This window comes from Rhea americana, unplaced genomic scaffold (genome assembly GCF_003343005.1).
Source record: "Rhea americana isolate MKP2758 unplaced genomic scaffold, rheAme1 scaffold_196, whole genome shotgun sequence".
In the NCBI taxonomy this organism is placed as follows: domain Eukaryota; kingdom Metazoa; phylum Chordata; class Aves; order Rheiformes; family Rheidae; genus Rhea; species Rhea americana.
The window spans coordinates 509,591-522,925 of NW_028186105.1; the positions used below are offsets into that span (position 1 = coordinate 509,591).

Here is a 13,335-nt window from a genome sequence, read left to right on the forward strand (position 1 = left end):
GCGCGCGCTGGCCCCGCCCCCGCGTTGCCATGGCACCGCGTTGCTAGGGAGCGGCGTTGCGCGAGGCGCCGCGCGGCCCCGCCGTTGCCGTGGAGACGGCGCCGTTTCCCCCCCCCCCCGGCCGTGGAGATCGCCCGGCGCGGCCTGCGGCCTGCGCGCGGCCCTGTCGCCGACAGAGCGCCCTGTCGCGACAGCACGGGCCCCTCGGGCTTCCCCGAGGGCGTGGGGAGGCTGCGAGCAGCGGGCCGCAGCCGGAGGGCAGAGGAGGAGCAGGAGGAGGAGGGGGCACGGTCAGGACGGGGGGAGCCGGGGGCCCTGGACGGACACGTCCTTCCCCGGGGACACCGGGAAGGGGGAGCRGGCAGGGGGCAGGGAATGGAAATCGGCCTTGGGGAGCCGAGCGGGAGCCGCGGAGCCGACCTCAAAGCCGAAGAGGAGCCGTYAAAGCCGATCAATGCTGATTTGCACTGCAGAAGGAGGTGCCCTCCTGTGTGCAGGCTTCACGCCACCCGGCTGGTCGATAACGACTTCATTCCGGTGCGGTCCTTCAGCAAGGAGGCACTCAAATGTATTTTTTTAAAAAATAGATATAGCGATCAGGGCTGCACGGAAGCAGGGCCTTTGAAATCGAGGAGGCTGCCGCAGGCTTCTCCCCAGGCCTCGCGCTGCCGGGGTTCACCTTTCTCCTATCGATCACAGCAGGTGACGCTTGCTAAAAAGCAGGACACTGATGAATGCAACAGCTACCCCGAGCCCCACTGCTGCCTTTAACTGGCACTCGCAATTACAGGGATCCCCGAAAAGGATGAGGTGGCTTGGCTTCGCGGCAGTAGCATCCGTGGCATCCAAGCGGCAGAGAGAGAAGTGTGGGAGCTCCCAGAGCATCTCAGCGTGTCTCCTGTGCCCCGGGGCTCAGGTGACCACTGCCCCGTCACGTCCCTGTGCCTTCCGCAGCCGCAGAGCTGCCCCGGGATGGTTTCTGCCCCTCATGGGCCGCCGCTCACAGCTGGGCTGTGCCCTCGGTGCCAGCAAGTCCCCAGCCAGCTTCAGATAATCTCAGGCCCGGCTCTTGGGTCAAAACCATCTGCTAACAGCAAGTGCTTCGTTAGCCTGGTGGGCAGCTCTGATTAATGGGCTTTGAGGACCCCCATGGTGCCCCTTGCACCCACCATGCTCCGAAATGGCATCACCCTTCTGGATGTTTTACTGCAGCTTTCGTCCACGCTGGAAGGGGCAGTTGGGCAGGACTGCCTGGCGGTAGGAGGGAGCTGTGGGGTGGCCCAGGGACGCAGCATGCCCCGTGCCCCCCGCCCCCCAGATCTCCCTGGAGGGTGTGTGCAGAGCGCTCGGGCGGGAGGCAGCAGGCTGAGGCCGCGTGCGCTCTGCCTTTTCTTCCCGGGGATCGATAGCTGGGCGGCGAGAGAGGCGCCTTTGGAGGGAAGGAGCCAAGCTTTGTTCCACAAAGGCGACAATTAAAAACGGCTTCGTTAGCAGAACCAGCTGGGGGGGGGGGGTGCCGTGGGGACCAGGGGCTGAGCACACGCTGCTGCTCTGTGCTCAGAGGCGACCGGCTCTGCTGCGGCCTGTGCTCGGTGTGACGAGGGGATGCACACGAATACACAAATCCCCCGTGCTGGAGGGTCAGAAATCAACCCCCTGCCCCAAGCTGAGAAATTTGGGAAGTGCCAGGACACTGGGAACTGGGGCTTTAGCGGTAGAGGACAAATCCCATCTGGCCTGATGAGCCTGGGAGCAGGCGGGAAGGTGCCGTGCTGGGCTGCCGGCTGTTCCCGTGTGACCCCCAAGCGCCTCGAGCAGGGTCTGCCCGTGCCCCACCACAGGCCTTGCCCCGCTCGCCCCCCACACTGGCAGGTCTGGCTGTGCTGCTGCTGCCCCGGGAAGCCCAGCATCCCCAGTTAGTGACCCTACCTTCGCACACGTGTGTGCAAACACACACACACGTGTGCACACTCTTGGGCTGCAGAGGGCTGCTCTGACCCTGTCCCCGGCGTGGGGGTGGCTGGGGCCGCGGCCGTGCCCCCCTGCCCACGGCCCGGCGCTAAGGCCCCGCTGCAGCCGGGCCGGATCGTGCCCACAGCCCCTCGCCCTCCGTCTCCTCCCTCCCACTCAATTAGGGGCCCTGCGGGGCGCGGGAAGCGGGCATCGATCGGGGCTGGTTGCTCGGGTGACGGCAGCCGCGTCCCCAAGCCCCCTGGGGAGCGCTGGCTCGCGCGTCGCCCCCAGAGCCGCCGAATGAGGGGGGCCGCGGGCTGCGTGTGAGACCCCAATTACGGCCCGATCGATCCCACTCCGGTCCCCCCCCCCACTTGCCGTGCCGTGCCGTGCCGTGCCGTGCCGTGCAGGGGGGCAGCAGGTCGGGTGGGCGGCCCCACACGGGCACCGCACAGCCCCGACGGGCAGCCGGAGCCTGGCACAGACCCCGCTGCCTGGTGTGCACGCTCGCACGCACAGTCACACACGCACACACACGCGTGTACACACCACACTGGGACCCTCCTGCAGAGCCTGGTGCACACTCACACGCACACACCACACTGGGACCCTCCTCCTGCACCCTCCCCCCCCCCCACCCCGGGACGCCTGGGCCCCGCTGCAGCACCCTGGACAGCGCCGGCACCGCCGCGATGGGCGCTGCCCCCGCCGCGGGTGCCCGGGCCCGTCCCCGGGCACAGCGGGGTCTGTCCCCGCCGGCGCCTCTGCTCCAGGAGGGTCTGTCCCCGGGGGCGCTGCCTGTGCCGGGCGTCCGTCCCCACGGCTGCTAAGGGGGACGGTGGCTCTCCTCATGGATGCCCTCTGCGCCCAGGTCTCCCATGGGTGCTGGGGGAGGGCGTCTGCTCACACGCACAAGCGGCTGCGAGTGGCTGCAAGCACACGTGCGCGTGTGAACGCCAGCACGGGTCTGCTCTTCCGCCCCTTCGCGGGCAGCCTCAGCGGGGCGATGGGCACCGGCACTGGGGAAGACGCTGCTGGGCGGCCGCGGGGCTCGGCCGGCGCGTCTGGGCCTCGGCGCCCCGTCCGCCCACAGACGTCAGCCCCGCACACCGGCTCGGTTCATCGGTTCGTTTTCTTTAATAGATACCCGGCGCTGCAGGGCCGCAGCCCCGGGAGCCCGGCCGGCCGCCCCGGCGGCACCGAGTGCCGGCCGAACCCCAGAGGCGCGCGTCGCCCCGCGCCTGGCGCTGCTCTGGCACCCGAGGGGGCGAGCGGGCAGGGGGAGCTGCCCCAACGAGGTAGTTTGGCGTGCACAAGGCAGCACCTTGCTCTGTGCCGGGGGCCCCGGCGTCCGGGCAGCCTTCCCCGGGGGGCACTGCCGGGCCTCACCGCTCTGCGACGGGCCCCTCCGCGCTCTGCCTCCCCGGCCTGCACCCAGCGAGCTCCTCCCAGTGCATAAAGCCCCGACGCTGGACCCACATACAGCCCCACCCCATGCTCCACCCCCACCAGTCCCACCAGTTTCCCCAGTATCTGCCTCCCCCCTCCCCGGTGACCTGTGAGGTTCCCCCAGTGCATGCCCGTAGCTGGACCAAGGCTGAGCCAGGACGTTGAGACCCGAGCTGTCCCCACCACGGGGGACACCACTGCCGGGGGGCTGGGGGGGGCCCAGGGATGGCGGGGGCCCCCAGTGTGTGGGTGCGATGGGGCAGGGAGGTGTGTGTGGGGGGGGGGGGGCACGGTGTGCACGCCGGGGCTGCAGGGTGCGTGGCGGGCGTGCACGGGGGACGCGGGGCGCCGTGCATAGCGGGGGCGCGCGCAGCGGGTGCCCGGGCTCGCACGTGCACCGAGGGTGCGCGCCCCRGGCGCAGCGCGCGAGGGAAGCAGCGCGGCGAGGGTGTCCGCGGGGGRTGCGGCGAGCGGGGGACGCCGCGTGGGGCTGCGGGGGACGGCGGACACGGGGCTGGGGTGCAGCCGGGCGAGCGGGAGCTGTGCCGGGGAGTCGTGCGGGGGCACTGCCTGGCGGAGAAGGCGCCTGCGCAGGACAGCACGGCGGGGTAAAGGGGGCACGTGCGTGGCAAGAGGGCTCCTGCGGGTGCTCACAGCCTTGCATGGAAACACAGCGTAACGCTGCAGCAAGAGGCACCCTTGGGTTCCCCACCCTGCCTTGGTGGCCCAGCTGGGTCCCCTCCCGCCACCACCAGCTGCCTCACGATGCCGCGTCCCGGCAGGCACAGCCCTGCCCTAGCAGCCCCTGCTGGGACCAGCTCGGCCCCACCGCCAGGCCACATCCTCACCCACGGCCAAGGGCACAGCCCCCCGTGCCCCCCAGGCAGAGGGCAGACCAGTCTGGCTTGCCCCCGGGGCTGGGGTGCCCTCGGCGTCTGTGCGCGGCCCCGGGGACTCCCGGCCGCTTCGGGGGCATCGCCGCTACGGCGAGGCGCCGGCGGGAGTGTGGCTGTGCGAGGGGGCCGGGAGCGGCGGGTTCGGGGCAGGCATGGGGCTTGGCTGGCTCTGGGCGCTCCGTCCACCGGGGCCACTGGGCGCTGGGGGGGCTGCGGGCCGGCGGGCAAACAGGACGCCTAAGGAGCAAGAGAAASGGCGTTAGGGCAGCCCAGGGCTGCCTGCTAATGCAGACAGGATTGGGACTCTGCACCCCCAGGCCCTTCCCCGCAGYGGGTCTCTGGCCCCGTGATCCCTGGGATGTCCTTGCCCGTGCAGGACAGCCCCCGGGGTGGCCCGCAGTGATTTGGCTGGCAGGCCCACATGTTCCTGACTTTTCCAGCTCATTAAATATTTATTTGCCGATTTCTATTTTAATTAGGGGTGTCTCAGCATGGCAGAGCGCCGGGGGGCATGGGGTGACGTACATAGCCAACGTGGGGCATGCGCGTGCCCACGCGCACGCGGCGCAGTGTCTGGCAGTGGTGCCTGCCCTGCCCGGCCCAGCGGGGCTGTGTCCTGGCTCTYGTGGGTCCCTCCGGCCCCTTGGCAGGGTGCCAGCGGGGCCCGCGTTGGTGCATCCTCTCCAGGCACCCACAAACCCTCCAGGTTCCTCACACCGGTTGCAGCCTGGGGCCGCTGGGCGCTTGGTGCCTGTTGGTATCTGATGGAGCTTCTGCTCCAGCAAGGTGTCCCAACGTGGTCCCCCGAGCCCAACATCTCTTCCGGCACCCGAGTGGCCTTCTCTCTGCACCCACCATGCCTGCCCATATCCTCCAAGCCTCCTTCAATCAAATCCCCCTTGCTGCACCCCAAGGGGGTCCAGCTAAGGAGGCAGGACCCCTGGGCACTCCAGCATCGGGATGGCCCCAAATCCAARCAGTCTCTGTCAGGCTCAGGTTTTCCATGGTTGGTTTTGCCCAAGGGCCTTTTTGCCCCTCGCAGCCTGAGTCCGTCTGTCCTTCCATCCCCTCTTGGCCCTTTGTTGCTGGCCCCTCCTGGGGGACAATTTCCAGCTTTGCTGTCCCCCTCCCTCGCCTGCCCCCTCTCCCCAGGCCCTGCCACTTCATTACGATGGATTTTATAGTAAAGACATCAGATTGAAGGAAGGACTTGCTGGCCAGGCAGTGGCTATAAGTTATTGGATTTCCCGGCCGCAATTACACAGGCCAAGCGGCCCTTCTATTTACCTGTGTAGACAACTCCATTTATTTCTATTGACATGTTGATACTGCTAATGCCGTTGGTGGACAGATTCAATGCGGTCTCCTGTCTGTCATCTGGGGAGAGGAAATACCAATATGAGTATTAAGAGAAACAGAAACAAGAACCTACCGGAGAGAGAAATAGGGCCCTGTCTTCTCCAGGCAGCTCAGCTCTCCAGGCCTGGCAGGTATCTCCAGCTGAGGCACTGGCCATGGCAGGGCTTCCTGAGGGCCTGGAGAATCGCGGGGCCGTGGCAATGCCCTTCTGGGGTGACCACAGCGCTCAGTGTCAGGGGATGGCTGGCAGAGGCGGGGGAGCTGCATCCCAGCCTTCCCATGCTGGACCATGCCTCCCATGGTGTGCACCCATCCCTGAGCTTGTCCTGGGGCCCTGAGGCCATCTGGCTACTCCCTCYGGGCCCTGCACCCGGGCTGCCCCCACGGCAGGTGGTGCCCACCATGCTTGCTACCTCGGCTGGAGATCTTGATGTTCATGGGGAACTGGGAGGCCATGGCCAGGAGGTTGTGCTGCAGCGCGTGCTGCATGAGCCGCTGCTGCTCCTCCGCCGTCAGGGCCACTTTCTTCTCCGGAGGCTCCCCCGTCTCTAGCTTCTCCCGCAGCTGCTCCAGCACCGCTGCCTGCGACGCAGCCGCTGCCTGGGCCGCCGCRAGGTGGTGGCCGGCCAGTCCCACGGGGATGGCGATGCGGCCTGGCACCGCTGCCGACAGCACGCCGTCTTCTGCAACGATGGGGAGAGCTCAGCAGGTCCTGCTCAGCCCTGGGGGTGGCAGAGAGCCGGGGACAGCGCCCATCTCGCCATCCCCAGCTGAGCACGCACCCAGGTCTTGCACAGGCTGCCTGCTCCCGCCGGGCACCAGTGGGCAAGGGGGGCACAGAGAGGGGAGCATCTAGGTTTTGCTCCCCTCTAGAGCTGGGTAAGGCAGGAAAAAATAAAGCTTGTTCAGTCCCAAAAGAGGACAAATGACCCAAACTGCTCCTCTTTTCCCTATAAACAGGGCAAGAGCAGCTGGGGAGATACTTCTGCTGTCCCAGTGGTGCCCATCACTGGGAGAGATGCCCAGTGCTGAGCAGATGCCCCATGTGGGGCAGATGTGGCCCTCACCCACCTTTCTTAATGGTGTGCACTTGGCTGATCTGGCTGCAGCTGTGCGTGGAGATGCTGAGGGCCGGCAGGGGCATTTTGGGGGAGCCCAGCAGGGTCGGGGTGCCAGCGGGCGAGTAGTTGAAGAGCGCCGTCCCGAAGGCCTGCCTCCGCCCCTCTCGCCGGTTGCTGTCGATGGCGGCCTGGAGCTCCCCGGGAGAGCTGAGCGCCCGCTTCTCGCATTCGTAGGGGTACAGGTACTTCATGTATCTGCGGGGGAGAGAGCCAGGATGAGACCCAGCACCACGCGGCTCCCGGCCACCCCTGGGCTGAGCGGGGACCAGGATGGGGATGGCACCCGTGTTGGGAAGGGGCAGAGCCCTCCATCTGCCTGTGGGTCGCCACCACCGGAATGCAGCACCTGGGTGCRACAGACCCCTGCTTGGGTGCTGCGGGCAGGGTTGGGGCTCTAGGGCTCCTGAGCCAGCAGGACGCCCCACAGTTCGGAGTGTGGGGAGAAAGGGCCACCCTTGGGTGCTGGCACGGGGCAAATCCTGCTCGCCGGCGCTCACTGCGTGCGGAGGGTAAAGGCAGCGCTGGTGATGGAGGTAGGTAGGTTGAGGCCTTTGGTGATCTCCCGCCAGATCTTCTTGTTGATGACTTCGACCAGGCCCCCCTTGTCTGTCACCAGCCGGTACAGCGTGTACAGGTCCAGCACCTGCTTGGCCATGATGGGGATGCGGTTCACGGGCGTCCCTTCCAGCCGCACACGGGAGAGAGAAAGGGATGCAGGGTGAGGCCGCGGGGATGGAGACCCTCGCTCCCTGGGGACGTGGCCTCTCCTCGCCCAGCCGTGCTGGGACACTGGCAGCCTTGTCCCTCCCACCACGGCCACGTGCTGTGTCCCCGAGCCCCGCTCTGCCCCAGAGCTGTCTGAACGAGTGGGGCTCAACCTGAGCTGCAAACTCTGCCCAAGACACAGGGTAAAGGCGGGTTTGGCTACTTAAGAGGCTTTCTGAGTGCTGGCTGCCAGAGACACCAGCAGCCCTAAATGATGCCTGGCGTGGCGGTTCCTCACCCCAGCTCTCATGGTGTCCTACCAGCATCCCTTGGTGATGCCCTCAGTCCATGTCTCCCTCTCACCCTGCACCCCAGGACCCTCTGCCTGCCCTGGGTACTCCCTAGGGGCTGGAGAGCATCAGCCTGGTGCTGCTCCCGCGGCGGGTGGCAGACCCCAAGCAGAGATCAGCCCTGGCGCGGCGGGTACCAGCTGTCCCCTGGCATGTCCGAGGGGCGACTGGCCTCTCCGTGCCCAAGGCTGCTGCATGCAGCAGGCAGGGCGAACACCCACGCGGGTGAGGGGTGCAGGCGGGACCGTCGTGCTGGTACCGAGTTCCCATCGAYGGAGACCCCGCGGGGCTGTCAGCGCAGCAGGGGGACGGGCAAGCTGCCAGCTGGGACGTGGGGGCATGGTGGGAGGGGAAAGTCCTGCCCTCAGAGCCCCGTACAGAAGGTGTCTCTCCATAATGCGCTAGGAGCTCCCTAAGGAGCATCTGCCCCCTAAATCAGAGGACTCTCCCTCTTACACCCTCCAGAACCCCATAAAAAGGCACCYCCATAAAATTTATAGAGGGAATCACCCTATAAACACCCTCAGAAGCCCCGGGGACGGGGGGGGGGTGCTCCACACCCCCTAGGGATGCCCAGCACCCCCGGGCTCTGCAAGACCACCGTGGCCACACACCTTCCCCGCGGCCACCGGCCCCGGCCGCATCGCCCTCCCCAACCTCCAAACATTTCCCCCCCCCAACACCCCTCCCCTCCCTCCAGCCGCCAAATAGCCCCGGCGGGCGGCGCGGCGCCGGGGGCCGCGGCGGGGCGCGCGTGCCCTGCTCGTTCCTCGGCGCCGGGCGGCGGGAGCGGGCCGTATCGGAAAGCCATCCATTTGGCCGGGGGAGGCTGTCAGGGCCGCGCTTCGCCCCGCAAACGAAGCCGTCGCTCACCGCCGTCCTCCAGCATCCCTAATTTATGGCCCCGATATCRGCTCGGCTCCTTCGCGTAAGCCTGAAAAATGAGCTCTTTTTATTCTTCTACCGAGTTCATTTAACTTTTTTTTCTCCCCCCCCCTCCCCCCGGCTGGGCTGTTTGCTCCGGTCGGGAAGGGCGAGAGGAGTTTCTCCTCCCAAGAAAAAGGCAGGAAACATCCCCCCGACTCCCCGACGGACGCCAGCGCCCCGATGGCCCTGGCAGGCGGCGGGGGCACGCGCGGCCCCTCCGCGACGGCTCGCTGCCGAGGCGTCGATGCCCCCCGGMGCGCTGCCGACCTGGCACGAGGTGCGGGGCCGCAGCCCTCGGTGCCTCTGTCCGGGCGCCCGCGGGAGCCCGAGCGCTGCCCAGGCTGCTGGGGGCATTCGTGGGCCACCGGTGTGCCAGTGCGCTGGGGCCACCAGCTTCCCACCTGCCCTTGCCACTCCTGAGGACTGTGTACCACCATCAAGGGTCTTGGGCCACCACCAAGGATCTTGTGCAACCTCCAGTGACCCTGTGCCACCAGCAAGAACACTGCCACCACCAAGGACCTTGTGCAACCCCTGAGGATCCTGTGCCCCACCAAGGACCCTGTACCACCACCAAGGACACTGCCACCACCAAGGATCTTGTGTAACCCTTGAGGACCCTGTGCAACCTCCAATGACCCTGTGCAACCTCCAATGACCCTGTGCCATCACCAAAGACTCTGTGCAACCCCTGAGGACACTGTGCCACCTCCAATGACTCCATGCCACCCCAAAGGACCATGTGCCACCCCTTAGGATCCTCTGCAATCCCCAATGACCCTGTGCCACCTCCAACAACACCTCCAACAGCCCTGTGCAACTCCTAAGCACACTGTGCCACCCCCAATGACCCTGTGCCAGCTGGCACAGCCCCACGACAGACCCCAGGTCCTGTCCCCACTGTGCATAGCCCCCCGCCCCCTTTCACCAGCACGCTGGGGGTGGGCACCGCCTGCCCCTCACACGCACCTCAGCTCCAAAATCCCCGGGCGGACGGCGTGGGGCCGCCGGGGCACGCAGGGCCGCCCGGCGCCGCAGGCAGGGCCCTGGGAACCGGCCGCAAAACCTCTGAAGGCAAACAGTGAAATTCCTCTGCACGCCGGGTCCGTGGCCCCCTCCACGCCGGCGCCCCAGGCTTCAGCTCCAGCCGGGTGCTCTGCACCCTGCCGGCCCCCCATGCGCAGCCGCCCCGGCCGGCCCCTACAGCCAGGGCGCCCCGAGCCAGCAGCAGCCCCCCCGGGTCCCCCCGCCCCGCTCCTCCCGGCGTTGCTCGTTTAATTAGCCCCGGCCCCCACCGGCGAGCGACTTAATTAGCTCTGGAGAGAGAGATAACGACTGTGCTGAGCAGCCCATGAATCTCGCAGCCCCGCGCGCTGATGGATGCGTGGGGCTGGCAGGGGGCAGGGGGCAGGCAGCCTCCTCCTCCCCAGAGCCTGCGCCGGGGGGCCGGCGGGAGCCACAGGGGTCTCGGCCCCTGTCCCCACCGTCCCACGGTAGGTGTGGGGCTTGGGGTGGCCCTTTCTGCTGGCCCTGTCCCCCACGCCGCGCAGCCGGCCCCACTGTCCCCCCCCCCATCCAGCCCCCGTTAATTAGCTTGGCATTAACCTCTGCCTGGGGTTTACTGGCTATCGAGCGGCATGTTCATTAATCCGYGCGCCAGCAAAAGGCTCTAATTAATACGGCCGGCCACGCGCYCGCGCTCGGCAGCTTTTAATTGTCGCAGGCCCAGCCGGGGAGGGCGAAGGTTAAAGCATTTATCGAGTCCCCGGGAGCTGGCTTGGCCCCCCGCACCGAGAGCAAAGATTTCCGATGCGGCCGGGCTGGCTGSTGGGGCCCTTAACCCCTGGGTGCCCGGCGCTGCCCGCCGGCTGGCCCTGGGAATCGCTGACGGGCTTTACTGCTGGGCATCACCATGGGCATGGCTAACGGCCACCACCATGGACATCTCTCATGGCCATCACCATGGGAATGGCTAATGGGCATCACCATGGACATCCCTCATGGCCATCACCATGGGCATGGCTAACAGCCATCACCATGGACATACCTAATAGCCATAACCATGGGCACGGCTAACGGCCATCACCATGGACATCCCTCATGGGCATCACTAATGGCCATTGCTAAAGAGTATCCCTAACGGGCATTGCTAATGGGCACTGCGGCCAACCCCAGGCTGTAGGTCCTGTGGGAKCCCCTCCAGCCAGCAGCACTCTTGTGGGGCAGGTGCCCACTCAGGGTGACCGGGAGCAAATCTCGGGGGGGAAGCACGTGCGTGTGTGAGTGGGGGTGACTGTGACGGTGTCCACGGCGCGTATGATAACGCATGTATTTGGCCATGCAGATCTCAGTGCAGCCCCTGGGATCTACCTCAGAGGCTTGCAAAGACCTGGAGCAGGTCGGTGTGCGAGTGGGACATGGCATGAGTGCCCCYGTGTAGCCACGGGCAGGGGCTGGTGCCAGCGAGTGCCCACCCCAAGCCACCCACCTTTACCTCTCTTCTGCATGAAGCCAAAGAGGTCGTCCAGGAACTCCTTGCGTTTCGGGTCCTCATCCAGTTCGTAGAGCTGGGGAGGGGGAGAGAGAGGGGTCAGCGCCCGCTGGCAGGTCCAAACGCACACACGAATGCAAGAGGCAGCCGGGGGGTGTGCAGACAGGCGTGCAACGAAGGGAGAAAGCTGCAATGGTTACTAGTGTGTGCGCGTGGTGGGCACCAACACACGTGAGCATGAATGTCTGAGCAGCCCTTAACCGAGGAGCCCCCACAGCCCCCCTTCTGCTGCGGGCACCCAGGGGCCCACCGCTGCCAGCAGCACGGGGATCGCCTGGTGCCGAGTCTCCCCATCCCACCAGAGCCTCCGCTGCCGGGAGGCTGCTCGTGTGCCTCAGTTTCCCCGCTGCTTGCCGGCGTTTCTGCGAGGAAGCCCACACCASGACACGGAGAGCCAGAGCCAGGCGGCCGTGGCCCCTCCCGGGGCACCACCGCCCCGGCTGCACCCCGGCCAAGCRCGCGGGCGAGGGACTCAGCTCCGGGCCCCCGGCCGCGACCCCCAGGCYGATCCGGCGCCCTAGACCTGCGGCTGAAGGAAGGAGCCGCGGGGACAGCGGGACTCCCGAACCCGGGGGCCCGACGTGCCGGCGCCGCGCGCCGCCCCGGGAGCCGCCTGATTCCAGCACAGGCCCTCGGTGACCATGACAAATTGGAGGCTGCCGGATCGATGGCCCAGCAGTAAAAGTCAGAGCACATGAAGGAAAAATTAGCACCAATCGAAGGCGCTATAGACACCAATTCCTCCCAGCGAGCCAGGCAAGAATTTAAAGCCATTGAAAAGAAACAAAACTCAGCAGTCCGGAATGGATTTCCAAAACATATACAAAGAAATGCAAGCTGGAAAACAAAGTCGGGCGCAAAATAGAGTCGTTTAAAAAACAATTGTGCTGGGAAAGGCTGTTAAAACCCGATAGGCGCGTCGTCGCCCTCCTCCTCCGCAGAGCACATCACTCACGGGGCGGATAAAGGAGCCGGGCTGCCGGGGGTGTCAGCGGCCAGGCGCGGTGCGGCCCCGCTCCCAGCACCAGCCACCAGCCGCGTCCACGCCGCCCCCCCGCGCCCTGCCTCCCGCCTGCTTCCCTCTTCCATGGGTGCTAACTGCTCGTCCCTGCTCTAACCCATGGGTGCTGGCTGCCTGTCTTAGTCTGGCCCATGGGTGCTAACTACCGTCCTCCACCTAACCCGTGGATGGGTCCTGGATCCCCCGAGGATCAAGGATGGTCCTTGATCCCTCACCTACTTCATAGGTGTTAACGGCCTGACCCTCACCTAATCCATGGGTGCTAAGGACCTGTTCCTAATGCTATCCACGGGTGCTACCTGCCTGTCCCTAATGTTATCCAGGGGTGCTGACAGCCTGTCCCTCACCTAATCCATAGGCGCTAAGGACACACTCCTAATGTCATCCATAGGTGCTACCTGTCTGTCCCTAATGTCATCTATGGGCGTTAACAGCCTGTCCCTCATCTAATCCAAGGGTGCTACCCCCTGCCTCTACCCCAGTGTATGGGTGCTAACAGCCTGTCCCCAAACAGACCCCTGGGTGCTGACAACCTGGTTCCGAACCAGTCCRGAGCGCTGAACCCCTGTCCCTTGCTCGGTCTGGAGGGGCAGCGGGTGCCCTTCCCTACGTCACGGTTCTAGGTGTCCTGACCCCGACCCACGCTGCTACCTGCCCCGCGGGGTGGCACCTCCCAGGGGGCTGCATCAAAACTGGGGCCTGGGATGGCAAAGCGATCCCCCCAAAAGGAGCAATCCCCCCCAAACTCCCCTTCCCCGACTGCTCGTGCCGGGCCACCGTGGCGCAGAAGCAGGTGGGACCTCCGAGCATCGGGATCTATTTCTCCACCATTTATTAACCTCTAACCTTTTATCTGCGGGGCACCCAGATGCAAAAACACATGACATCCAGCAYGGAGCAAAGGTCGAGCGGAGACGAGGGCGGTGGGAAACCGCGCCGCGCCGGCCGCCCTTGGGGAAAGCGTCGCCTGCCGCGGGGACGTGGGGGGGAGGAGGGGGACGCC

General features: G+C 66.2%; 1 protein-coding gene across 1 annotated transcript in view; it reads right to left on the reverse strand.

The window, feature by feature from the left end:
- Window positions 1-4,323: 4,323 nt before the first annotated feature.
- Window positions 4,324-13,335, reverse strand: part of ARID3C (AT-rich interaction domain 3C) — a 21,068-nt gene continuing 12,056 nt past the window's right edge. The window contains exons 4-9 of the mRNA XM_085303061.1: window positions 11,249-11,327; window positions 7,276-7,459; window positions 6,729-6,973; window positions 6,071-6,340; window positions 5,586-5,675; window positions 4,324-4,535 (exon numbers count right to left, since the gene is read on the reverse strand). Coding sequence (XP_085159187.1) covers window positions 4,384-4,535; window positions 5,586-5,675; window positions 6,071-6,340; window positions 6,729-6,973; window positions 7,276-7,459; window positions 11,249-11,327 — 1,020 coding nt within the window. The 3' untranslated portion in view covers window positions 4,324-4,383. The remainder of the gene's footprint in view (window positions 4,536-5,585; window positions 5,676-6,070; window positions 6,341-6,728; window positions 6,974-7,275; window positions 7,460-11,248; window positions 11,328-13,335) is intronic.